Source organism: Gymnoscopelus microlampas (genome assembly GCF_963454915.1).
Source record: "Gymnoscopelus microlampas genome assembly, chromosome: 7".
Taxonomy (NCBI): Eukaryota; Metazoa; Chordata; class Actinopteri; order Myctophiformes; family Myctophidae; genus Gymnoscopelus; species Gymnoscopelus microlampas.
The window spans coordinates 24,121,840-24,149,827 of NC_139944.1; the positions used below are offsets into that span (position 1 = coordinate 24,121,840).

Here is a 27,988-nt window from a genome sequence, read left to right on the forward strand (position 1 = left end):
GCATGTTGACAAAACTATGCCTAAACCTAACCTCACAAAAATATGCCTAACCCTAACCCTAATCCTAACCTTAACCCTAACATCACAAAAATATGCCTAAACCTAACCCTAATCCTAACCTCACAAAAATATGCCTAAACCTAACCTCACATAACATACTGTAACCTTAATCCTAACCTCACAAAAACTCAAGCGCTGCTACCAGGTAAGCCACCGAGGCAGCTGGCACACCCTTGATTCGAGTAGTATTTGAAGCTCCAATGCGTGCCTTTTAGTTGTTGTAGTCCTACAGTGACGCATTAGGGAGTGAAACAGTCAGAGCATTAATAACTGACGCCTATCTGTGAGAATGTGTTGATTTATACGTTATTGCACACCGGTGTTCCATGCCAAAAATAGAAGATCTTGAGCTTTTAGATCTGCTATTTCAGTCGCAGGACACATTCGTACAACTAAGTGTAAATCAATCATACTACAAATCAGTCTTGAGAAAGAAAATTGCACATAAGAATTGTGGTGCACACATGTATTCCCTCATCAACAGCGATAGAAGAATGGAGCAGAGACATTAGCGGATTTAGACTAACTATTGGCGTTGCTTTGTCCTCCCTCATTGTCCAGGCCAACAGGGAGTCTTTGGAAATCAATGATGGCATAACACAATTAATGAAGCCTCTGTGTAGGCAGAAACACTGAACACTGACCTCCCCAAAACCTTCAGGCTACGGCGTGTCTGGTGGTTAGCCAGTTAGTGCCTCTCTCTCTCTCCCGTAGCCCTTGATTTCCTGTCTCTCTACACTTCTAAAATAAAAGCATGAGAATGCCAAAAATAAATCTAAAATAAATAAATAAATACAATCCCTGAGGGTAAGACAGCTACTGTAACTGTAGTACACAATTTAGACAATGTAGTTCCCAAATCCTGCTGTGTACTGTACTGCGGGGGTTCCCCAACTTTTTAGTTCAAGACCTCAAAGAGATATTTGAGTCTTCCCGCGACCCAAAATAGTGAAAATGCAACATGTTGTGAGCTTGTAGATCTGCTAAAACGTATTTATTACATTCTTTTGAAAAATGTTTGAATTTGTTTTTAATTTATATAAAATGTAGATTCTTTTGAGGAAATATTTGAAAATCCTTTGAAATAATAATTCAAAACATAATGTAGGAAACGAAAAATAAAGGGACATTTACTCGGGACCCATAAAAATACAGTGTACAGGGTGTACACTGTGACAGGGTGTACACTGTGACAGGGTGTACTGGCAGTGACAGGGGTCCCTGTCACTGCCAGACCCCACCGTTTGCCTGGGGAGTAGTTGGACATCCGACCACCTAACATATGGAGTCACCGGATGCTTCTTCAGGGTTACAAACGGGTGAGGGGAAAAAAAAACGTGATAACGATGTTCGACAGACCAAGTTAGCTTGGTTTTCTGGGACATTTTTGTAATGCTTCAGTGAAGTTGAGTTAAAGAAATGTTTTGTGTTCAAATGTCCTTGGTTGGCAGTGCTCTGCAGCGTTGCTTCTATACGAGTTTACTAGCAATGCATCCTTTCCCTTTCCTTGTTTATTTGCTTCAAAAAATTCCAAAGAGTTCCAAACAAAACAAGTCATGGAACCAGCTCAGTGGCTTTGTGGTTAGCATGTCCACCCTGAGATTCGTCCCCCCGACCTCCAAATCTCAGGGTGGACACTCTTCTATGTCCGGCTGACAAGTTTCCTGGGGAGCTTACTGGGGAAAACGGGGTGTGTGATTTATGGGCATCATTTCCTGTTTTCAGCCATTCAATTCATTTGAGTGATTTGTGCATAGATATAGAAACCTAGATACCTCATTGGCCGCTGCAGTTCATTGGAGCGAACTGTATCGCGGCCGGCCGCCATATTAGAGGGGGCACACTTCCTGACTCCTGGCCAATCACAGCGCGTCTTTTCCGGGACTTGTATAAAAAATATCCTGTTGTATTTCTATACAACTAGATTCTGCCAAAGTCTCGGAAAAGATGCGCTGTAATTGGCCAGTAGTCTGCCTACTTACCCTACAAGACCCCCTCCACACAGCTGATTCAAATTAATGATCAGTGCTGATTATCAAGCACCTAAGTCATTTAACAAGCACCATTTAATCTCCATGCAGAGATTCAGGTGTCACAGCAGCAACAGCAGCAGCCAGTAAGAGTGAAGAAACGCAACCACCAATATTTTTTACAAGCAACTCGCTTATAATAAGCGGACACAGCAACGGTGCTTCTCATCTGAATTGGACTCTGGTTGACTTTTGAAACGTTTGTTTCAGAGAGGGAGAGAGAGAGAGAGAAATACAGAGAAATTGAGAATTATTTAATGTCAATCACGCGTTCTGTCTCGGTCTCGCGCATATATCACGGGAGCCTTTCACGTTTTCGTGAGACATTTGGAATAAAAACAAATGTATGTATTGGGTAGGGATCACATCGTGGTGAAATATCTTGGAATCAGTGAACCCCTGTCGCCGACCAATCAACCGTGCGAGAATCACAACGATATATTTAGCCCGATTTCAAGAGAGAAACTCATGCAATGTGAAATGCTTAACGATCTGTTCACTCGCCGACCATTTCAAATGTCGGGCAGTGTGTAGAGGTTTTTAGGCTACTGCTAAGAGCAAGTGTCACAGCCATTGATCATTCATTTGAATCAGCTGTGTGGGGGAGATCTTGTAGGGTAAGTAGGCAGACTAATGTGACCCTTTTTTATTTATGTCAGATTGTGTTCAATATGCATTGGATGAATTATGACTATTCAAATACAAGGAAAAGGAAGGGTCAATTGTGTTCTTTTGCGCATCCAACCAAGCCGGAGGCACTGCTTCCAGGCCTCAGCAGTACCACCTGGACGCCCTCAGCTACACTCACACATTTAGAAACAACTTACACCTCACAGCAACATCATGAGCAATGTTCCTTCACCATAGTACAATCTTGGCAACATTACCCTCTAAAAATAGGAATTTGTGTTCTGCATCCAGTCTGTACAGCATGCCCTTGAGAAAATCAAAAAATGTGTAGTCTTAGCAACTGAATTGGAGGAAGAGTAAAAAAAACAGGGGGGAAAAAAAACAGTCCAATTTGACATTCACTGTTGTGGAGTCAGCGTTTTGTGCAGTGCCGGGGCAAAATATACTCTCAGGGGCACGCTGTGTATCTCCATCGTGATGGGACCAGTACTGGAGCTGGCCGTCAGTGGCACTGCAAGGTATCAGGTCTGATCCGCCGATGCGTTTAGCAGACAGCGGCTTTCTGAGGCCCACTGTGGGGAATACTGCCGACATTCACAGGAAGAATGCCTTTGAAGCCAGCGACTAAATAGGGGTATTAACAACCGGGTAAATAATCTATACACCTAATTATACAACCCTAACCTCTTTCTTCGTCCCTCCACCAATCTCCCCACTCCACTTCCCTCTCTATAAGCTCGTCCAGAGTCAGCGAGTCAAGGCCATGTGACATGCGGTCCCCAGTGTTTGTTATTGCAGTGTGAGTGAAGTGTAGAAATGTGGCCACAGTCACTCGTGTTTCTGTTGGCCAGCTGTCTGGAAGGGGTTTACGTTCCACAGACGCAGGGTTTAATTGAACACCATTAGAGAGGATTTGAGTGACTGAGTGAGATAGATGGCAGCCCTGAGGGACAGTAAGGGCAAACACAGCAGATATGAGACGTGTGGGTGGGAGGGATTGGTGACGGCGGGGTGTGGCAGGATGAAGCAAACAGCGTGGTAGGGGACAACGTGAAGAGGGTTAATGGATATTAGTTGGAAATCGGCACATGGAGGTCGCCAGGATTGACACAGGATTGACACGCCTGATGTGACCGACAAGATAATGCCTCTCCGCCCAAGTGGAGCTTACTATGAAAGTCTGCTCGGCTTGTGTGTGTGTGTGTCTGTGTGTCTGTGTGCAGTGCACTGCCTGGGTGCGGCCGACAGAGTGCGCCAGAGTGCAGCTACAGTCAAAACACAAACACCCACACACCCACACACCCACACACACACACACACACACACACACACACACACACACACAAAGTCCGTAAATACACAATATTTTCGAGCTGCGTTCGCTTCCAGTGTTCGCGCGTCTTACTTGTCTGTAGTAGTATCGTGCTGCATCTCACAGGGCCTGACTGCTGTGTTGTGTCCAAACAAATCTAATGGCTGCATGTTTCATCTTAATAAGGATGTAATTGACTGTGAGTCATATGTGACAGCAGCTGGTGTTTTGGTCCCAAAGTAGGGCAAGGTAATATTTCAGGTAGATTAATAAAGTGCAGATTTTTACGCTTTCAAATGACTAGAAAAAAACACCCTTTGGGCGTGTGAACAATTTCTGTGTGGTTAACAGTGTTGTGTTAATGGGGCAAAAGTAGAGTGATTGTTTATATGTAGTGAGCAATGAAGGTTTTTTTTCCAGGCAGATAAATGCGAACACAAATTATTGAGTCATTTCAAAATTGTGATGAGCTACAACAACAGCAAACAAAGTTAAGAACTCACATAATGTTCAAACATGTACAACCAAAAGCCCACGTCCTCCTCCGTCGACTATACCACAACATGAGACAATGGGGCTTGAGTTGCACTTGAAAATGTCTATAATTTAATAGTAGTTCACACATTCAGTTAAATCTTTCTAAAATGCTAGGAGACATAGAACTTTTATGGTGACTCATTTTGCTTGTGTAGCCTACTGATGTGTTGTTGAGGGCGTGAATTGCCCACCCCAGTCATCTTTTGTTAAGCAATGAGCGACTCATCACTGCGGCTCTGAACAGAAATTTGCATGCAGTTTGTGATGCTCCAACAGTGGACATGAGTTTATGGGAAAGGTGACTTGCTGCCCGAATGGCTGTCCATCTATCGTTAAGCAGAGACATCGGTTAATATTATAATTTTTTGATCCGTCTTTCAGAAGCGGGGCAACGGCTCAACTGGGTGGGCAGCTGCCCGCGTTGCCCAGCGCTGGCTACGATTGGTTTGAAAGTTATGCGCTGTCCGTGTCGCCGACGCTGAGTGACCGTGGCCGATAGTATGCTGGACGCAGCTAGGAGGTTCTTGAGAGTGGAGGACATCAGTGCAGAAGAGCTGGACAACAGTCAGAGAGGGTTTTGCGCCAACTCAGTCAACGGTGGCTGTGTCATAGAACGGAAAATACAGGATAATTTGGGTGCACACTGTAAATAATTTGTACTGAGAAGAGAATACAAACAACATTATACTCTGTGCCCTAAGGCATCCAGTCTGGGGGAAACTACATGAAGAAGAAGAAGTAGACGTGGCTGCACAGTAGCGCGGACATAGCAGCCAAAAAGGTGACGCAATACTGAACTTTGATACAAATTGTACAACATGTAAGTACATTCAAGGTGTTGAAAGCAGCTTAGGTCCTAGCCAGAGTACTGAGCAATATTGTACCAAGTGTGGACCCGGTGGAGTAGTGGTGTGCTGTGAAACCCGGCCCAGAGCCCTCACAACGCTGAGTGGCACTCCATGGCCCTTGCCATGGGTTCTAATTGTAGGATGTGTCATACATTGAAATCTTGTGTTCTAAATACGTGTTTGTCTATTACAAATGGCTCCTTTGTCTTGACTTCTGTCAAAAAAGTCAAGTATGCACTATAGTAGTCGCACAGTATATAAAAATGAGGCTGAACTGCAGCATCGACACAAAATGCCAATTTCTACAGTCTCAGCAGCAATTCGGATGAAGAGAAAGCATTCTCTCAAGTAGGCTATGACCCGAGCTCCAGCTAAATACCAGGTCAGCAAGTCAGCAAAAAGGTTTTGTGAAGAAAAAAACTGGAAAAAAGAAAACAGAGGGAGCGAAGGAAATCGAAAGGAAATAAATGAGGGCCACATCTGTGAGCATTGAACATTGCAGCTTTTCTCCAGTGAACACAGGAACGTGCCCTAGGGACAGCAGGGCTCAGGAGGATGTCAACTGTCCCTTTTGTCATGTCCAAACAGAACAAGAGATGGACAATCTACCATATCGTTGCAGTCGAACGGAAACCTTCTATGTCCAAAATCGTTCCTTTTTTATTATTATTAAAACAAAAAAAAATAGTGAAACTAGACGATCTACAAGCTGTGTTTGTGTGCATGCTGCGGCACTGTGGCCGTGCAGTCATGCAGGGATTTTAGCATCAGGGCTCGCAATAACAAGGTGTGATGAAGTCCAAACGTCAGAACAGGAAGAGACGGAAGATAGATACTGAAGTATCTATCTTCTACTATCTACCTAACAGCAGCAGTGAGTGCAAATGTAATAATCTGCACTGTTCCATATAACATCCTCACACCTTCCTTTGTGCATTTGCAATCTGTAAAGTCACCTCGTGGGAAGGTAAGACGCAGGAGAGGTTGTTATATAAATTAGTCACCGCCGAGTGGGTTACGTTGGGAGTTGTGATTCACAATTCACTTGTGAGAATCAACACCTCCTCAACTCTAAGATTGTCACATTTTCAGGCACAGAGGCCAAGCCAGAGACAAGGTGCAACAAGGCAAACAAGGTAAGAACATGTTTAAAACAGAATGACCCCATGCGTATAATGCTGTTATTGGGACAAGTTGCCTGTTGACCTCAAAAGCCTTGGGTGTTGACACAGACTGAAGCCCAGTGAGGTTAAACTGGGGTTGTCAAACAGCTGGTTCTCATTCCCGTTTCTCTCAGCTGTCTGCTGGACGAGCCTTCAGCGCCTCCTTGGGAGTATGTGTGTGTGTGTCTAATATCACATGCGCCTGTACCGTGGTACATAATATAGTCTCTAGACGCCATATCACATGGTCAGGTATAACTGCTCTTGGCGCGATCCTACTCTGCTCTACGGTTACTGACTGTCTGTGGGCAAATGCCTGACCTCGACATTCAGTGGCGGCATCAGCGTCCGAGCCCGGCCTCCTCCGGTGGTCCGGCCGCGGTGGTCTTCAATAACACTCTGACATGACGCCTTATAATAACTGGGGGACGGGCTATGGGGAAATAGCAGGCCGAGTGGAATGGACCACACTTCAAATGCTAATGCCATTGTTTACGGAAACCAACAGGGAGAAATCGAGCACATGAACAGAAATAAATAAATAAATGAAAGCATAGAAAAGGGCAGTGGAGCAGAGGGAGAGTGAAGAAGAGTGGAAGCTCACGACGAGAAAAGCAAGGAGACAAATGTTTTTGACAAAGTTATGCTATAGATGTCTTGAGCCAGAGTGGGTCCAGTGTACTTTGCCTGAGGTCATGGAGGTCTTAATAACTTGAACCCTATAGAGACCCTATTCTGGGCATGTCATAATATGCAAACTTTCAGTGAAAATGGGCGCGTATTCGGCAAAAACGGTAGATCTGGGAGGTGATGAACCCATGGGGGAGCCCGGTAAACCAAGTATATAGGGTTTGTGGTTAATAATAAATGGGCAAAAGAGAGTGAAAATGGGAACGTACAGAGGAGCAAGTAGAGCAGAATAAAGAATGTAGTCCATGAAAGATGGACATCAGCAGGGAAAAGGTGGGGAAGACGGGAGGAGGGGAGAGCCGAGTCTCGAAATGACGAATCAATAATGAGACAGATAATCAAGGGAAAATGTGTCGAGTTAAATCAAAGGAGCCGCAGCTTATGACGGAAAGCTGCTACTTCCGTCATTATCTGTGTATGTAAAAAAAGAAAAAATTGTGTCCACACGCTGGCCACATCCGTAAATCACACAAGCTATAATATATATTTACACTGCAATGGAACAAAACGAGAGAAGTGAATTTGATGTAACAGATAAACTATGCCAGATTTATTCAATATGCCTAACATCCTTAACATGAAAAAATACTACTGTATATGACTGCAGATGTGGCCCGCTGCTGCTGCACTGGCACTGCCACGTACCGCTACGCTGTCACATTTGTTACATCTGCTGCTAGCCTGCTACTTTAACTGCCTCATTCCATTGCTATTTTTATGCACCTTATGTATATAAGATGCACGTTATGTACATATTTTACATTGCTTTTTTCATCCTTTTTTTTTTACAACCGTGAAATCTGTGAACATTTTGTTGAAACGAGTAGTAAAGTAAAGTTTCGTGACTGCATCTTGCATGGCTGTGACACTATTGCGGTGACAAAACCTGTCCACAGACGTGTACATGTTACAGTACGATTGGAAAACCAGTCAGATTGAAAAAAGAGCTCTTGTTTTCCTCTCCACGGCACTACAAAACGGGCACTACCAGACCCCGGCCGCCGGGGATCCTGCTCCCCATCAGCTTAGTGGTTTAACCCCCCCCCCGGTCTTGAGAAGAGAAGAACATAGCGTTCGTTTTCCCCCCGCGAGCCCCGCACCCGACGCGGGGTAAGCCCTGCCCGACCAGGGTGCAGCTGTCAGCTGTGCCGCAGCAACATCAAAAACACAGAAAAACAAGTGCTCCTTTTCCAATCCCACTGGTTTTCCAAAAAGACTCAAAAGGTGAAAACAATACCAGCCACATTGTCGCGGCTAGTAAACTAAACTGCTGCATATTTGAAAGACTCTTTCAGGTGTTTTAAATTCTCCTCAGTGCCCCGCACATCACAGAGATGTGAGTGAGAGCTTTGGAGCACAGTTCTCAATATAAACTAGGCAACTGGTTCTCAAGGTGTGGGCTGGGGTCCCCCAGGGGTGATGGCTTAATGATCGATACAGTAGTTAGGAACCAAATGGACCCTCAACGTTCTGTAACTCTCATTGTTTAATTAACACTGAAGATTGTACAGTGTAGATTGGGGTCCCAGAGAAAAACATCATATCAAAGTTGGTTTCCTTGGCCTAATGCATATGAACCTGGGGGGTCCTTGAAATGAATAAGGTTGAGAATCACTGAACACAGTAGATCTGGCTAATCCTTGCTGGCCGTATTTTGCACAAATATTTAGGTACTAGAGTTAGGGTTCGGGTTAGTGCATTACAGTGCATGTAAAACATTATGTATCTTTTTTTAGCGGTGCCAACCGCTCTACGTTTGACTCTGTCCGTATGTCCGTCCGTCCGTCCGTCGTCCGTATGAGCCTGGGATGAGCACGGCAAAGAAGAAACACATACAAACACACGCACACACACACACACACACACACACACACACACACACACACACACGGACGTGGACACTGCCTATGCCATCTCTCCTCTCATTGCCCACACATTCTCATTGTACCACTGGTTATCAAAGAGGGGTCCAGGGACCCCCAGCGTATGTTATGTCCGAGCACGGGATGAGCACGGGATTTTAAACAGCTATAACTCCAGTGTGCAGCATGCCACCAAGTCCAAATTTGGTATGTGGACTTAGACCACCAATAGGGACGAGCATGAATTGCTGAAGCCCCGCCCCAGGGTTCCAGGGACCCCCAGCGTATGTTATGTCCGTCCGCCCGTATGAGCACGGGATGAGCACGGGATTTTAAACAGCTATAACTCCAGTTTGCAGCATGCCACCAAGTCCAAATTTGGTATGTGGACTTAGACCACCAATAGGGACGAGCATGCATTGCTGAAGCCCCGCCCCCTCTGTCTTCCCATTGGCTGGCCTTTAAACAGCCATAACTCAAGTTCGCAGCATGCTACGGAGTACAAATTTTGTACATGGACTAAAAGCACCAATAGGGACGAACTGTAATTACTTAAGCCCCGCCCCCTCTGTCTGCCCATTGGCTGGGCTTTAAACAGCCATTATTCCAGTTTGCAGCATGCTACCAAGTACAAATTTGGTAAGTGGACTCAGACGACCAATAGGGACGAACTGAAATGAGTTAAGCCCCGCGCCAAAGGCACCGCTTCCTTCACACAGGGTGTGATTTTTTTTAAATGTGTGGGTATTTCATCAGTAGTTATATTATATTGCACAGTATTCAGCTTTTTATCTTGTCTGTGTACCTCGAGGAAGGACAAAAAACAGCCTCAGTATGAAAGCAAACTTTCAAGAAAACAAAGCTTCATGCATTATTCAGTGATAACTGGAAACATTTTGTACTAATGTACTAAGTGTTATTGAGCCAGAAACTTTTACAGGATGCGAAGAGACAACGGTACAATGTTCCAGCCAGAGTGTCTGAAAGGCTTGAGCGGAGGCGAGCTCCCACTTCCTCTTGTCACTACTAGGTATGTCATTCTATACAGAGCAATGCCCTGTGGCTAATGCCCACACACACGCACACACGCGCACACACACACACACACACACACACACACACACACACACACACACACACACACACACACACACACACACACACACACACACACACACACACACACACACACACACACACACACACACACACACACACACACACACACACACACACACACCGAGAGGTGACTAAGCCTTAGAACAACAGTACAGCAAACAGTACAGTACAATTTTGCACGGCAATTTTCACATGAATAGATACAGTCAACTGTGTGTGTGTGTGTGTGTGTGTGTGTGTGTGTGTGTGTGTGTGTGTGTGTGTGTGTGTGTGTGTGTGTGTGTGTGTGTGTGTGTGTGTGTAGGGTTTGAAGTGAAAAGGCGGATCCACCCAAAGTAAGATTTTCAGGTCCTTCCTCTTAGCCGCTGTTATACGTGGGTGTGATGCCTCAAATGACGAGTGACAAGTCTCCGTCACTTTTTAGTGCGTACGCCTGTCAAATTTACTTCATCTTTATAAAGAGGAGAGGAAGAGAAAGGCTGGGACAGAGTCATACTATAGTTTGACTCAAACAGAGTAAAGCCTATGAGCAGTGTTGCGTTGCTAGCTTGAAAATATGTCATTCTCGATGAGCGTCACTGTCATGAGAGTATAAATTAGGTTTAAATAAATTAGGTTTTAAGGCTTCACCCTTTAAAATGACTTTTTGTTGCAATCCTACACAGTGAATGAAGGATCCAAAAACAAAGAAAATACTGATGAATTGACAAAAAATTGGGTCCAAGGCGAACAATATAAAACTATACTGTACATTATTTTTTTTCGGATCCTTCATCCACGTGAAGTAATGCAACAAAAACTAAAAAATATCCATCAATTCAAGGTTTCACAGGGGGAGTAATTGATAGAAAAAAAAGGCTTTAACTGGACTCATTCAAAGGCCATGTTCCCATTCTTTCACATACAGTACTGGCTTTCCATTCTAACTTACAAATCACAATCTTTCTCAAATTGCTGCAGTTTAATATCGTCCCAGCTATACAACTCTAACTGTGTGTGAAGGAAGTCAGACTTTGATTGATTGATTGATTGAATATGTTATTAGGCAAAAATGTAAAACAGCACAGTTACATTTAAAATACTTTGTCTAAAAGGTCCGTTCAAAAAGGTCCTTGCGGTCTTGTTTCCATTGAGGTCATTGGTATTCAATTCATAGTCATATATAGTGGCACTAACAGTTCAAATGTGAGAGAGGGGTGAGAGTCAAAGCAAAAAGTACAGTACGCACAGTGAAAAATACTGTAGCTATGCACCATTACAGTTAGAGTGGAACATGTCCACCATCTAGTGGTGAACAGCCATCAGTACCAGACATGATGGCTGTCAGTGGTTTATTGAGAGACCATCTGTCACAGTGTTGGAGATGTTACTCTCAATTATGTCTAAATTGATACTTTCCATCAAAAGTAATAAAATATTGTTACAGTATTTCTTTCTGTGCTATGGTGTTATGGTACTTTTGCATTATGTCCGCGTGAAAATGTAATCTTGTGTTACTTTCACACACAAAAACACCTTCAAATGAAGTACATAGGAGGAGGTAGGCTAAATAGACAATTGCCACAATGTCACTGGCATGAAAATGATATTTTTAGTTTTTCGTTTTCAGAAGCTTTAGCTGTTTGTTTAAAAAATTGCTCCTGCTATAGGCGCATACAAGGAATTTGTCTTGGTGAGGTTGCTACATTACACTGAATTAACAGTAAGAAAGATTTACAAATGATTTACAAATACCTTCTCAAAATATAAAGCTATGCATAACATGGGGTATAAATAATGCACTGAATATTAGGCCTGTCACAATTATTACATAATCGTCTAATCACAATCATTTTATATAATCGCAATTATTTTTTGCATAATCGTCATAATCAATTCCATGTTAAAGAAAAATCATATTTTTAAAAAAAAACAAAAATAGTGGAATAGTGGAGCTCTATAAGCTCAAAACGCGATGCGACGTGTTTTGAGCTTTTCGGCTATTTCCACTATTAATGTTTATTTTTAAGTATAAAGTAATTAAATATTAAATATGTGTTATTTGTCATATCTGACCTGTGCAACTTTTGTTTACGAAAGCTAAAAGACAAACAGAAATGTAATTTTTATTCATAATGTTCCATTAATTTTCAACGACAGAAACACAATTAAATCACTAATCGCAATTATTTGAGTGATAATTAATCGTCAGCTTTAATTTGTAATCGTGACAGCCCTACTGAATATACAGTATATGCCTGGGAAGTGACTTCCCCTCTTCCCCCCAAAACCTAGGAAAATGTCAGCCCCATCTGTGAACCCACTCATTGCCGTATGTCGGGGTGAGCTACAACGATGGATGAGGTCAGAGATGGGACTAGGAAAAGGTTAGCATCAGGCAAAAGGTGAACATAATGCCTGATGGAGGTCATTACCATGTCCATTAGTATGAAGGCATTGGAAAAATCAATACTTCTTCTACAATATCCCCCACAGATCCCTAACAGGAGACTCGAGGCTTCCTGTCTGGCCTCAATAAACTCTTAAGGCTCATTCACCCCACTGTCTGACTCTCTCTGTCTGACAACACGGACACTGGAGAAAGTTTTCCGGAGTCCTAATGGGCCTGGTGATTGACAGTATTTTGTTTCAAGCCCATCGTGATGGAAAAGGCGTAATCGTTTTACTTCATTTGAATAACAAGACCCGTTTGGCAAAGGCAGCTACAGTCTACACAGAGAACTGTCACATTTTCCCAAGATGACAGGTGTGTTTCTGTTGGTTTACCTTGTCTGTTTGTGGAAGCTAAGAGACACATACTCAGCACTGCTGATTAAAGGTAGCGCAACAGATAAGGGACTTATCTGAAGGAACTTCAAATAATTACCTATCACAGAATATCTAGACAACAATATCATTTGCTTTTTTTTTTACATAATTATATGGAAATAGCTTAAAATGAGAAAGGTTCTGAAAAAGTGATTGTGCAGGTAGCATCACTGACATCGCAGTAATGACATCACGAGTGACGGAAGTTGCTAGTTGTACACATTGTATTGACTATAAATGTATATTGTAAATGTCTAGCATTCAAAACCAGCTCTATTTGCAATGCTCTGGAAGCCTTTCTACAGTTAAATATAAAATGAAATGTATATTGATAATGTAAGTGTTCTTGTATTTGTCAAGTGGCGCGGTCAAGCAGCAGAAATGAAATGCTACGACCACTCCTGACGTCACAGTCTATGGGATATTTGGAGGGTTGGCTGGAATTAGTAGATCAAGATCATCATTTAGAAATGACAATATATGTACAATATGTATAAAACATATTTATTGTCTATTTAATTTATTGTCTCAACAAAGGTTCGGTACTGTTCTTTCACATTAGTTACATTTTCAGCATTTAAAAGGTCCATTCAAAGCCAACAACAAAAACAAGAAATCCCATTATACTATTCTAGATGTGTAAACTAATAGGGGCAATTAAGTCAGACTAATTGATTTAGTCGATTATAATAAATCATAATGTTATTGTGTTGATTCGTTGACACACACACACACACACACACACACACACACACACACACACACACACACACACACACACACACACACACACACACACACACACACACACACACACACACACACACACACACACACACACACACACACACACACACATAAAGAAACGTGCTTCTCAATAATTTGATTAATCGAAAACGTAATTGATAGAAGTAATCGCTAAGAAAATAATCGATAGTTGCATCCCTATATATAACAGCCACCTATGCCATCTATGTAACATCTTGACTACATATGCAACGCATTTGACATACAACTCTTAACATGTCAACTACATCTAACATGTTTAACCCATTCAATCCGGGAAAGCATCCATGTTATTTTAAGATTTCTTTGGCTATTCGAAAGTAGTAGATATACAAGCAAAAATTTAGCAAATCTTTGAAGCACAGATGCTTCAAAACATATGTTCGCTTTAAAACACATATATTCAAAGATTTGCACAAATGTTCACGCTTTTTCAAAAAATATCAGAACTACAAGCTCATAGTCGGTGCCACGCTATGAGCTTCTATATCTGCAAACTCATAGCTTTTTGAATAGCCAAAGAAATCTTAAAATGACACAGATGTGTTCCCGGTCTTAATGGATTAACATACACAGCATTTGCACAAAATAAATAGGTTGTTGAGCAGAGCTCATCATTACACCAAGAACTGAGGCATTTGTTCAAAAGTGCTACAGTGCTACTGTATACTTGAGGGGACATATGATCTCTGAGCCCAAGTTTGTAACCTTGGTACAGTATACTGTTGTCCTGATGACATACGGTGATATTGATTGTATCAATATCACCAATGTTGTATCATTGGTGATAGCTTCCACCTTTTGAGTAAACCGGTCTCATACATTTACATCATACTGCTAAGAAAGAATAACCTATCTTGCTGGAAACGTTGAACATTTTATAGAGATTGTTTTTACTATTCACAGATAATGAACAATACCAGGCAACAAAACAAAAAGTTAATACACTACTGGAGTGACCCGAATGGTTAGGGTGCATACCACATAGGTCGCAATGCCCTGATCAGCAACTTCCCAGTTCAATTCCTGGGTTTGACGGTCCATTTGCTGATACACTCGCTACAAAGGATCGGAAGAAAAGTACATTCAGATTTCATCCACCCTATACTATCTCAGTCTGCGCATTAAATGTCTCAGCTGACCTTTCTTGTAAATGGCATCAGTGTTTGGATTCCATGACAACCTCGAATCAATCATCAAGTACTGTACTTGTATTCCCCAACAGTTTCTACCTCATCCCCATCACATGTACATATGGTTTAAGGCAGCTCAATAGTAGTGCTACAGAACCTCACCACAGACCTGAAATAATGATGAGTTTCACTTTGAGTCAGAGGTTGCATGTATACCGCTGACCCAATTGCGGTGCCAATTACAGAATTGCAGCTGATCAGGATACGAGTACTTGCAGAACTAGCAGGAGGAAAACCAACACCACTGTTAAATACAACACCAACTGGGCACCCAAACACTATGAATCAATCCAGGTTTCCATTCAGAGACAGTCCTAGTAGAAAAAAGTTCTGGGAAATGTACAACTGTAGTTGTGATAAGGAATTGATATTGATGTATTCAGGAGGTCACTCAACATACTCTGTGAAACCTGACCCCCCCCCCCCCCCCCCTTCCTACATGCTCGATGGCAAAGCAGTGGGTGAAGACCGTCACCGTATCACGGGTCACTGACTGAGCGTTAAACCACGGTGAGATGTCCATAGATGGGGCAACGGGCCAGCATTAATGACACACAACACTGCAGTGTCTGTACGCAGCGGTACAACCGCACCACCTTTGGCCCCCCCGGTAACAGCAGCCCTCCATACTCTTATCCTGGTGCCTGCTCTCGGTGGAAAACAACAACAGCAGCCAAGCCTGTGTGTGATGAAAGCTATCCGTGTCTGTGTGACAATAACAACATCAGCTAAACAGGCCTTATGATTGCAAACAACAGCCGCTAAGCCTGCCCGCGCACAAGGCCCGTCCCCCGCCACTGAGGTGACTGCATGGCTAATACGCTGCTGCTGGCGCACAGAGGATGAGGAGAACCGTATGCATGAGTGAGGAGGTTGACACGCTTCCAGACACATGTTGGGGTTTTCTGAAATGTAGACCAGAACAGATTGATGGCTCACTCCTCCATTCAACATAACAGGACAGCGTGGCCCTGCACAAGTCTAAATGGGAAAGCGCAGCTGGTAAGAAGCCGGTAGGCAAGAGAGCGAGGCAGCGAGAGAGAGACAGACAGAGAGAGGGGCGACAATATCTTGGCTGATTGCGATCGAGGGGGAAAAAAAGCAGAATTGAGTGGGAATTTAAGGGGTCAGGTAAATCCTTATGGAACAGTCTGTCCGTCCTATTCAGTTTGGCAACCATGCTGCCGACCTAGATGATTTAAGTAAAACTACAGCCAGTATCTTAGCAGGTGGGCCAGAGGACATGGTAAGACTAGACGGTTATTAGCAGCGGGAAAGATTACACACGCTCCAATTAGCCATCTCTTCAATCAAATCAACAGCAAGGTCGAAAAGAGATTTTTTTTTTTACATTCAAGTCTCATCCGAAAGCTACAAATTCAAATGGCTAACAACTTATAGGAGGAGCTCTCCCTCCACATCCTACCAAATCCCATTTTGTCCTTTTAGTGGATCTCTGAACTTCAGCCACTCTCACCTGCACTCAGCCCCACCAGTGTGGTCCTTCAGGACCGGCCAGCTCTCACTATCAAAGCTCTGCCATACTTCATTCTTACCTGTACTTCATGCCCGTCTGGTAAGACACACACTCCTCCAGGGCCAGGCCGTTCATCTTCAGGAAGTCTTCCATGTTCTTGATCTGAGCGGCGATGCGCTGCTCCCGCAGCCTCTGCAGCTCGGCCGGGTCGGTGGGCCGAGGCTGGTTGAGCCCCTGGTCCGAGTGGTAGCGGCTGATCCCGCTCCGGATGCTCTCGCTGTACGACATGGACAGCATCTTGCCGCTGCCGCTCCCGGTGCTGCTACTCTTTCGAACGCCGGCCGGAAGCTTCTGGTGGTCAAGATTAGAGTGTGTAGACCTGCGCCTCCCGGGGACCCCCGGGCCAGGCGCGCCATACCCTCCCGCAAACATCCCCCCTCCTCCTGCTGCTGTCGCCGCGGCGAGCCGCGCAGCTCGGAGCAAGAGAAAAGTGAGGCCACGGACGGAGCGAGGAGGCAGCAGGGCACAACCACCTCCTTAAATAGCACCTGCTCCTCCCATGAAAAAAAAGAGCTCTCCTGCTTGGGGCAGCGCACAGCCATGCATCCTGTAATCAGAGTCGCACAGCACAGCCCAGCACCACCCACCCCTGACAGGCACACAATGGCAGGGTTACACTGATAGGGAGCATTCAGGTGACTGGCTGGTGATTAAGGAACAGGAGGAATAAAGGACAGGACGTATCATGCGATTTGCATCTTCATTGGGGAGAGAGAGGAGCATGAGGGAGAAGGCATTCACATGCATCAAGCACCAGTGTTCGGACACCATTCCTTGGTCGCAAATTCTGGTTCTGGCTGGCTGGAGAGCCCGAAAGAAAAACTTTTCAGTAGTCAATTAGTTTAAATCCCATCAAAGACTCACTGGACTGGAAAAATAAACCAACACATCAAGAGCCAAAAGAATAAGCAAACCGAGCTAAAGGTCAGCCAAGGACCTGTTGACAATGTTGTGAACTAGCTCTAAACATCAGTACTTGTACGACTGAGTACCTGAAATACTAAGTAATACCTCCAGTAACTGAGCTCAAAATGTAATTCTTTGTATAATACAAAATTGAAACGTAGAAATTAAGATCAATAACCATGTAATGTGTTGTATTGCCCGTAGAAGGCAGCAATGTACAGGTTCTACTACTGTTCCACTAATGAATCCAACAAGCAAAATGGTTTTCTCCTGCAGAACAGAACATTGGGCCTTATTCACTAACATAATAAATGCATAGAAATGTTCTTACTTTGCGCACAAAATAAGTGCACATGCAAAATTACCACTAGATTCATGACGGATGCATACTGGCCAATTTTGTTATCGCTTCAATGTGAATCAATCAGAATAATCTAAATAGGCTATAGTTTCGGGTTTCCAGGAGGCATACTGTACCCGTTTCCTGTTCCATTTAATTTTCCCATATCTTTCTTTTATTGGCTCAGCAGTTTGAACTGGAAACCCATGTGACATTTACGTTTCCAGTTCAAACCTGCTGTCGAGCCAATCAAGCGAAACTATGATGAGGACATGAAGTGGAACAGGAAATGCGTAAGCCAACTTCGGGAAACCTGGAACTACAGTTATGCACAGAGTCTGTGGACAGGCATGTGCCGCTGGCTCAGAGCATGGTGGAGAGATAGAGAAGTGACGGATCTGTCCATGTGACCTGTCCATGGGAAATGCTGACTAGAAAATGCTGTTGGCTTTGAGTATGCTTCAAGTACACTGACTGGACTCTGAGAGGTGTCAGTTCCCTGTTTTCAACAGTCTTCAACAGGGGGTCCTCAGAGTTACTACAGGGGGTCTGCCAAATATTTTTTATGATAGGAACTTTAATTTGTTTTAACTTTTTACATTAACCACTTGAACCCTAGCATCCCTATTCTTGGGGGTATATTAGCAGAAAAAAGTCGATTTCACAACGCGTCGCAGTTGTGAGCTTGTAGATCGGCTATTATTGACAAAGAGATTTGGTGAAGAGGGGAAAAAAGAGTACATGGTCAAGTTGACTATGTATTGATGGTTTAAGTGGTTAAATAATATCTTAAAATACATGCTAACTTGAATCCAACCTATTAATAAGATAACATATAAACAAACACAAATATGAATTTACACAACACTGATAATATTGCTGTCAAACAAGTCTATGAAGCAGTAAAAATGATTAATCTGCACCACAATGTTAAACAATATATAGTTGGGGTCCCTGCTTCATGTCTCTCTCAGTTCAATTAACTGTTCAATGGCAAAGTGCTTGGTGTGGATTGTGGAAACAAGCAAACGTTTTTATATTATTATTACTTAAAGCTGCAATCCGTGGGTCACCTGGGTCACTCGCATGGGAGACCAAACTTTTACTACTTGTCCAAGGCGGAAGCACTGCTTGGTCAGGGGAGATATTGCAGACACTGCACTGCAGTACTATTTGTAAACCAGTAGGTATCCTACCCAACAACAGGGTCTAAATTCCTCAATGGTTGAGTAGGGAGACAAAATCCAACCACTGGAGATGTGCCAGTTATATTGTAATACTTGACGTACAGACTGGCTAAAATAATGTTTTATTCATTACATTTTTTGGATTGTAGCTTTAATTACCATTATGATAAAGTTAATTGTCATCACCAATAGTAATACTATACATTAATCCTCGTCCATTTTTTACACTCTCACGAGTTAAATGAACACATTTAGCCTATTATGTACAATTTCTAATAAAAAATCATTTACACATTTTCATACATTTTCAAAGACTCTGTGGTCTCAGGCAGTTCTGAATTTGTTCGTAGAGTAAGAACACATTGAATAATTCCAAAATGTTGCAGAAAATGTTGGTACATAGGATTTAAGCACTGTTAGTGAATGAGGCCCATTGTGAACACAGCAAATATCTTTTTTTTAACGAAAGTTGGTGGCTATTTTATAATGCCTAAAAGTTCTAATAAACATGACCTAAAAAGGGAGTGGCCTAAACATATTTATGAATGCATAGTAGATGATCACACCTTCAGAGGAGCAAGTTAGAATACATGTATACATGTATATAGTTTTCAATTTAATCACGAAATAAAAGTAAAGTTCCTTGTCTAACTCTGATTTATCAAGTACAAACGAGTGAAGGATAGGCGCCCATTTAGCCATGCAATCAGTAGAATATCCAATAATTCATTTAATACATACCTTAATTCAATTATTTAGGCTTCAGTATTTGTCCGCAATGTCAGTTCCTGTCAGTTCCCCAGCATTACTGGTCTTACTAGCATTGAAACAAATCTCAACTGTGTTCCTTCTGGTATCAAACACTGGTATGTGTAAATAAAAAGAGGATACAGTATCCTGCCGTAAAAAAAACGGATACCGTCTAGTATGATGAAGTCCGTAAGACTCAACAGCATTGATCCATTAAAATTCACTCAAAACAGCACTCATCAAACCTACACCTATTATGTAAACTAATACTAAATCGATACAAAATCTGAACAGATACAAAATCTCAAAGATCTAATATTTGTCAATAAGATCTAATATTTGTCACTATTTACTATGTAGCCCTTTGCCACAAAGACAGTTTTAATTTCCAACAGAAAAATAAGGTATAGTCCAAAGTCTAGAGTCCATCTCGATACGACTTGGTTCTTCTAGTAAAAATGACTTTGACCTGGATCACACAGTTCTGCTCATCCACTGGTCTCTATCGCATGAGAAGACAAAGGAGATGCGAGGATGACTCCAGGCTTGGCAGCATGCACCCTCTGCATACTACAGACAGGCAAGCGCACTTATCAATGAGCCAGATCCCCTCCCCCATACAGTACAACACATACAGTACAGTAAACTCCAGTCCTGATGCAATGACAGGCGTCAATCTTTCCTGAAACTCACCCGATTTCTTGGGGTTGGGGGTCGGCTCATGAGCGGGGTCGTAGGGTTTCAGTCTGCTCTTATAAACACACTGCAGCCAACAGTGCTGCCGGGTCCACCCAAACTGGGAGTGTCTTACTAGGAAATGCCTAAACGAGTAAGTGAATGAGAAAGTGCATCCATTTACACCCCCCAGCCCCTTCCCCCCCCCCCTACTGTACTGTGCATCACCACCATCACCTCTTTGCCCTCCCTGTTAGATCCCATGGAAGAAATCCATTTATGTCATTTAGTTTAGTGCACCGGCTTGTTTCTGCAAACCGCAGCAAATAATATCAGTCCTGAATTATTCACCAAAAGCTCTTGCACTAAAAGCCTCTGATTGTTGTTCCACAGGAAACAATGCTCAGACGCCATCACGCCAACGATAATGAGGGCCTGAATGTTGCATGCACACACACACACACACGCACACGGTGCGCACGCACACGCACACGCACACGCACACACACACACACACACACACACACACACACACACACACACACAAAGACTAACCACTAAGCATGTTCAAGTCCATTCTTACTTCTTGAATGTAGTGTAAACCACAGCAACAGTAGCAGTGCACATACGTAGCTCTATACAGTATAAGAAGTAGCTGTTTTAGGTGGTCAGGTGGCGCAGTGGTAAAGTCCCTGCCCACCACCACGGAGGTTGTGGGTTCGAATCCACCACAGTGCATCCGGCTTTGTCGGGTGTCTATGCGAACACATTTGGCCCGTGTTCGTGGGAGGGAAGCCGGTTCGGGGAGGGTGATACTGGTCATTGCACATACTCCTACGGGCTGGGGCGGAACCTGTCAGCGCGGAGTGTTGGGCGGGAGGAGTAGGACGAAGGCTCTACGTTCTCCCGGTGGGGGAGTCAGTAGGCTACGACAGCAGTGACAACACAGAAATGTGTGTGGGGAGTAATGAATTGGCATATCGACTAAAAGGGGTAAAAAATAATTGACTACTCTAAATAAATAAAAAAGTAGTAGCTTCCTTTTAGAATGTTTGCATCAAGTTATAGCACCTCGTACTCATACGGTCTTATCTGGACTCGACGTTCAGCATGTTTTTTTCTCCTAGTTGTATAGTTGTTGTCATCATGAGGCAGCAGGAGGGCAGGAGGGGTCTGGCTCCTGTAGTATGCAGTAGTCATACTACTTGCTAAATGTCAACTGATGACATGACACAAAGCATATTGTGATGTCTGATGTCTCCATGCAACTGAAACCAGACCGTGATCAGTGTTGCCAGATTCTGTGAGAGAAATAAGCAACCAGGTCTATGAAAACAAGCCCAAAAGAAGCGAGAAGATCTACAAGCTCACAACACGTCGTGCTGCAACACGTTGTGAGCTTGAAGATCTGCTATTTTCCCAAAAATCTTGGGAAAAAAAGTGAAAATTTTCCCTGGCACAAAATATTCTTTAGATGGTTTGGGGGTCTGTGGACAAATACAAATTTGGGGGTCCTTGCCATGAAAATGTTTGAGAACCACTGGTCTTTACAGAAAAACAAGCCCAAAGTCACATATAATAAGCAGACATGGCAACACTGACTGTGATGACAGCAGGAGATGGAAGGGAGAACACCTCTGTAAACCCTATACTGTGCAGTACAGTACATGAGCCCATTAGTTAGTCATTTGTCTGTAGTATGAAATGTCTGTACATCACAGAGCATCAACAGTGTCATATTGTGACACTGGTGATGCATTCCAGATTCATATTCAAAGACTTTATTTGTCTATACACCACCAGACAGCTACAGGTAATGTCCAACATACGGTATGCAGCACAAATTATAATCAGGGCTGTCAAAATTAGTGCATTAACTCGGGAGGATGAAGTTATAGAATTAATGCATTAAAAATGTTCAATTTATTTTAATCAACTGCTCATATCAGGCTCCGTTACAGACAGCGGCGCACACACACCCACCTACCCACCCACACACACACACAAACACACACACAAACACACCCCTACACACACACACACACACACACACACACACACACACACACACACACACACACACACACACACACACACACACACACACACACACGGTGCAAAGCATGGCACACAACACAAAGGGGTTGCATTTAATCTATGAATTAGCCATGGGTGTGTTCTGGGAACAACGTAAATTAGACCAGAGGGTTGTCTCCCATTCCCCAAGAGTGAATTTGTACCTGGTGCATTGTTAATTTAAGTGACTTTTGGCAAGTTGGAGGGGATGAACAATTTTCTGCTGAGGAAATGGATCGTATGTGAAGTGAAAGCACCATCTACGGGAGCAGAATTAATAATGTGATACAATGATGTCAGGGGACACGGGAGAAACATCCAAACAGGTGGACCAGGTGGCTGCTGGTCAGAATTCATGCCTTCCTCCTGTCGCCTAATTTCTTCTCATGTCCAAGAGACATCTGTGATATTGACATATCAACTTAATAATCATGCTCATTCTCAGTTAGGTTCTTCTTAAACTACTTATGCATGACGGAAGGCTGCATGATTTGGTGGTGACCTGTTACTGCACTGAGCTGAGACAGATAAAGAAAGCCAGGAGGCTATGGCTTTTATTATTATTATTCATGACACATTCTTATCAGTGATATTCTCATTAACAGGACTAATGAAAAGTGAAGTGCATGAAAATGGTTTATCTGCCGTTTCTGAGCACAGTAATTATGTACGCTACCTCGCAGCATGGCAAATTGGCTGATACCAAACGGACATGAGTTTGCTCTATGCAATATATGGATAATATATAGCCCAAATCATTCAATGCTCTCAGAAATGTCATCTACCATGGTGAACATTATTGTTGTGTTGAATTCGGATGGATTTTGATTTAGGATGGATACTGATTGCATGCAGTGTACGGACATTGCGAACATGCCCACGTAGGTGCACATATTAATGTGCTCCCTATATAGTAAGGAAATATCTGCAACCATCACTGTGCAGGGTTTAAAACCAGCTTAGGGCTTTTTGACTTTTCTCACTATCTCTCAAGACAGATTCAGAGCTCCGCAGCTGAATCTGTCTGCAACTCCTGTTACAACATGTAGAGTTTGTTGTTAGCAGGAATGAAGACAAAGACGCACCACCGGAAGTGGAGGGCTGAAGGAGAGTATGTGAAGATTATTTTTCCACTCCAGGTGGGAAAAAAACGCTTGCATTCTCATGGAAACACACTGAACAGACGTCCCACTGTGCCAGGTTTGGCAAAGTGGGCTACACTTTGTTTTGGTAGGTTCCCAGCGTAAGACCACTCCTCATTTTAAGACCAACACCACCCATCAGCGCACATTTGAGCGTAGTACATTTGGTAACTAGAATTTTCGCAATTCAGGGCAATTGCAAGGTGTGGTTGCGCCGACGCGAGTCGCGGGTCGCGGCCGCCGGGACTCGAGGAATACGCCGGGAGGAATACCGTCGGAGGCTGCGCCAATTACATTGTCAAGTAACTCCTGAGATCACTCGCGTTTCATTTTGAGAGGATTGAACCCCCCCAACATAAGGTTTTTGCATCAAATGGTTACACTTTGAGCATTTGTGGCGCCCCCTACGGATCAAAGTGGAAATGCTTTTGGGGATTTGTTGAGTAAACCACCCTTGACATGTGATTCAAATTTGGGATTGACCGGACGTTTCCTTTCGTGATTTGTGGCCTTTTTTGTAAAACGGGCCCCTCCAGCTAACTTTGGAAGCCATTTACGGACGTCATTTTGACATATAGCACTAAATTGGGAAATAAAACTGTGGGAGGAGTAGCGCGCCAAAATAAAGTTTATCTAGAATAATAAAGTGGGACTATTACTATAGTCTGGTTGCCCTAACACACTAATTATACAACTGCGTTGATTTTAATCAGCAGTGATAATTACGCTGCACCTAGCACCATTTAGCACCGGTCGTAAAATAGGACCCATTGTGTGTTTCCAAGCATGACACAAGCATGAAGGAGGTTTCTGATTACATATACTGTATGTACTAATGAGAAGACAAAACAGTATCGAGTTTAACAAGAAAGTACTCGTATCATATAGACCAGAGGTTTCCAGCCTGTCCGCAGGACATGTACCACCAGTCCGTGAGAGGGCGGCAGGGAATTCCAAGTTAATGGATTGTACAAATATACGCAACGTGAGCCTATAACTTTGCATCACCAGGATTTTGATCAGCGGTGTCACTACAAGCTGTATTTTGTCACGCTTGTGCTAATGAAACACTGAACAGGATTAATATTTCATGTCAACATTCGAGTACAACTATTAGAAGATGCAAGGTAAAGTAATGCGTTACTCTGCAAGTTTAACTAAAGTTTTCCACCTGTCGAAAGTCATTTCTGACACAGACCTTTTTTAATCATCCTATCCTTGCTGATATAAAGCCATTTAGGTCAATGGTATAACATTATGTAGTGATATAATATATAAATAGCAGCCAGTCATTGACTGCCAGTCAACTTCTGTGCTTTGGTATGATTGGGTTTCACACCTGATGCGTGACTACCGTGCGACTAACCCCCCCCCCCCCTGCGAGTACCATTATCAAATAGCGCAATCAACACTGGGCTGTAATTCAAAGTTATTTAAGCTAACCAATATAACTTTCAACATGATATTTTCTGTGTACTGGCTTAGTTCAGTACGCATTTCTAGGTCATTACTATGGTTTCTCCCACTTGCTGGAGTAATATGTTATATTTATACAAGGGTTGGCAAAGAGAGTGCCAACACAAAGCTATGCAAAGAGCGCATAGACCCAAAAGCACAAATTTTATATTTTTATCGTTGTGTAATCCACTCTAAGCAATGCAGTTGTGAAGAAATAATGCACTTCACCCAAGTGTGGTGGAGAACCTACAGTACTACACTATTTGTGGTATAAATAGGCAAAACAACATTCTAAGGGTATGAAAAGTAATGATATGATACATAATCATGTATAACGACCAGCAGAATGTGCACAACAGCAGACAGCACAAATGACACCGTCATATTTAAAGGCAGCAAGTTAATATCATGGTAAGCTACAATGCAACATTACATAAAAGTACCTGTACTGTACATAATACAGCATGTGTACAAAATGAATTATGTAAGTTATATAGAATGTGTATAGAAATGTTATCATGGGGTGATCCGACACCCAAGTGATTGGTGCGCGTGCCGCATGGGCTCTAATGGCTGAGTCCCTGGTTCGATTCCCGGCCAGCCGGGACTGTATGCAGAGTGTCACTCTCCTGCCCTCTCTGAGTGTTTCCCATCAAATACAGACCCAGAAAAGCCTGTATATATTATAGCCTGATAATCATAAGCAGAATGCACCAGTCACACATTAAATCAAGCACTCACTTTTGCAGCCTCTATGCACACGTTTATTTTTATTCTTTACACTTGACAGTGACATAAGTACATGAGAGATGATGAAGTGTTCAAGGGTCAGTAACCTCCATCACCAGGAAAGCTTTCAGCCCCCTAGAAGTGTAAAACAGTTTAACGACGGGCAAAGCCGGAAATACTGTACTAAAAGCTTTTTTTGAGTATGGAACCATATAGCCTGATAATAATCCATACAGTATGCCACAGGAAAAAACCCATCAGAGAGTGAGAGCTCATTATTTAGGAAAAGAACAAAAGTCTTGAATCAATTACATGATACAGACATTTTTTTTGGCTGAGATCTTGGTTAAAGTTCACAAGATAAACCAGCAGGTAATTTACCAAGTAGTGTACAGATCATACCAGGGAGAACAATGCCTTTGCATTACAGTAAACAACATGGAAAGAAAGCCATACGGTTGTGGAGCAGTGTTTCCCCTTCATGATATGCACCTACAGTAGCAGCGGTATTAAGAGAGGAGAGGGTTCTACAGTATGTTATCACTTTAGAAACTAACTAACTAATAAACTAACGTTTATTATTTTGCGCTATGAACGCATCATAACCAATTCACACACCTGCGATTACACCTGTGAGCATATAAACGAGAAACGTACCTGATGATGTCCACACGACGATTATAACAACAACGGGTAGATGACAACAATGAAGCAAGCAATACTGATCATGGATTCGGAATTATGATTCACCGAAAGGAAAACGGTCCTGCAACTTCTGGTGAGTATCACACAGTAACGTTACTGCAGACGCAACCCTGCAGGGCACACTCCATCCTAGGGAAAACACTATGCAGTACTGCACCGACGTAAGCCTAATTTATGCTTCGTCACATGGCGGTGTCTGTCGCTCCACAACAAACAACATTGTAAGCTAAAAACGCAGTAGATACTAAATATAAATTAGGCTTAATTGTTTCAATGCATAAATGATTGAAAACGGGTATACTTCATTTCCCAGCATCTGGCCGTTAAGCTGTTAAAAGTGACAGACAGACGAAGAGAGAGGGATTGGTCTTATTGATCCCCCTCTCACCTAGAAGACCAGAGGAGCAGCTTAGTGGGACGGTTTGCACTTTAAAAGGACAGAAATGTGCAAGGCGCCAAGATAAAAATCCGATAACGAACTCATTATAGGTACATCCCCGTCGTCAGGGCATTTTATAACCCGATCAGCAGAATAAAGCATCACCTAAGCTCATAAAACATGATCCTGGTCTGAAGCAGCAGGATATCAGGGCACCTACTGTATATAAGCACAACGAAGCACCTCACTCTTATGATAGAGCACTCATACTCTACCTTAACTACTTAGCTAATGGCCTGGCTGTCTAAACTATACAAGATGGATGGAGTCACACTCCATGTGAGCACAGCACAACAAAGCTGTAGATTATTTCACAGACCCCCAGGTTGATATGCATTATGCAATTCTTTGTCTCTGGGACCCCAATCTACACTGTAAAATCTGCAGTGTTATTTTAAGTCTGGGAGTGTACAAAATGGAACCAAATGGACCCATACTGTAAGTCCATTTGGTTCCATTTGTACATTCTCTGAGTTACAGATGCATAAGGGCCCAAATGGTTCCTAACAATCAATCGCTTAGCTGGGGACACCTTGGATCCCCCTCAAGGACCCAGATTCTCCATACCCCACCCTGAGAACGTAGGCTTTTCAGTCACAGTAAAAATTAAGTAATAAAATGTATTTGGGTCCAAGTGAATGATTGACAACTCTGACAAGTGAGTGAACTAACTAAAAAAGCGTATTTCAAAAAGCATATGACCCCAGTCTTGGCTACTTTGCAAGTCCTTCTACTTGTTTGCACTGCAGAGGACAAACGGTGACGTATTGGGTGCCACATGATATTAATACATAATATATAAAACGTATTTCACTCTCACCATAATTGTAGATCTAAAAGTAACTTTGCAACCAAATCCAACAATACACCTATCATGTTTTGGCTGGGTAGTGCATTGCCAGCTAAATAGTAGATGATATGTTATCTGTGCTGTAGTGGCTTACTAATGGATGTACAGTCCTCAATGACAGAGCAGCCTGTCACCACAGCAAGGTTATAGAAGTAT

The 27,988-nt window shown here is 42.9% G+C and overlaps 1 protein-coding gene across 4 annotated transcripts in view; it reads right to left on the reverse strand.

Moving 5' to 3' along the window:
- kcnab2a (potassium voltage-gated channel subfamily A regulatory beta subunit 2a) overlaps positions 1 to 27,988 on the reverse strand; it is a 115,404-nt gene that overhangs the window by 41,847 nt on the left and 45,569 nt on the right. Inside the window, exons 1-2 of one of the 4 annotated variants that reach the window (XM_084063577.1) lie at positions 19,750 to 19,819; positions 16,595 to 16,866 (exon numbers count right to left, since the gene is read on the reverse strand). The exons of 2 other annotated variants lie outside the window; for them this stretch is intronic. In XM_084063577.1, coding sequence (XP_083919703.1) covers positions 16,595 to 16,812 — 218 coding nt within the window. In that variant the 5' untranslated portion in view covers positions 16,813 to 16,866; positions 19,750 to 19,819. Of the gene's footprint in view, positions 1 to 16,594; positions 16,867 to 19,749; positions 19,820 to 27,988 lie in introns of those variants that run through there. One more of the 4 variants, XM_084063576.1, reaches the window with a different exon arrangement.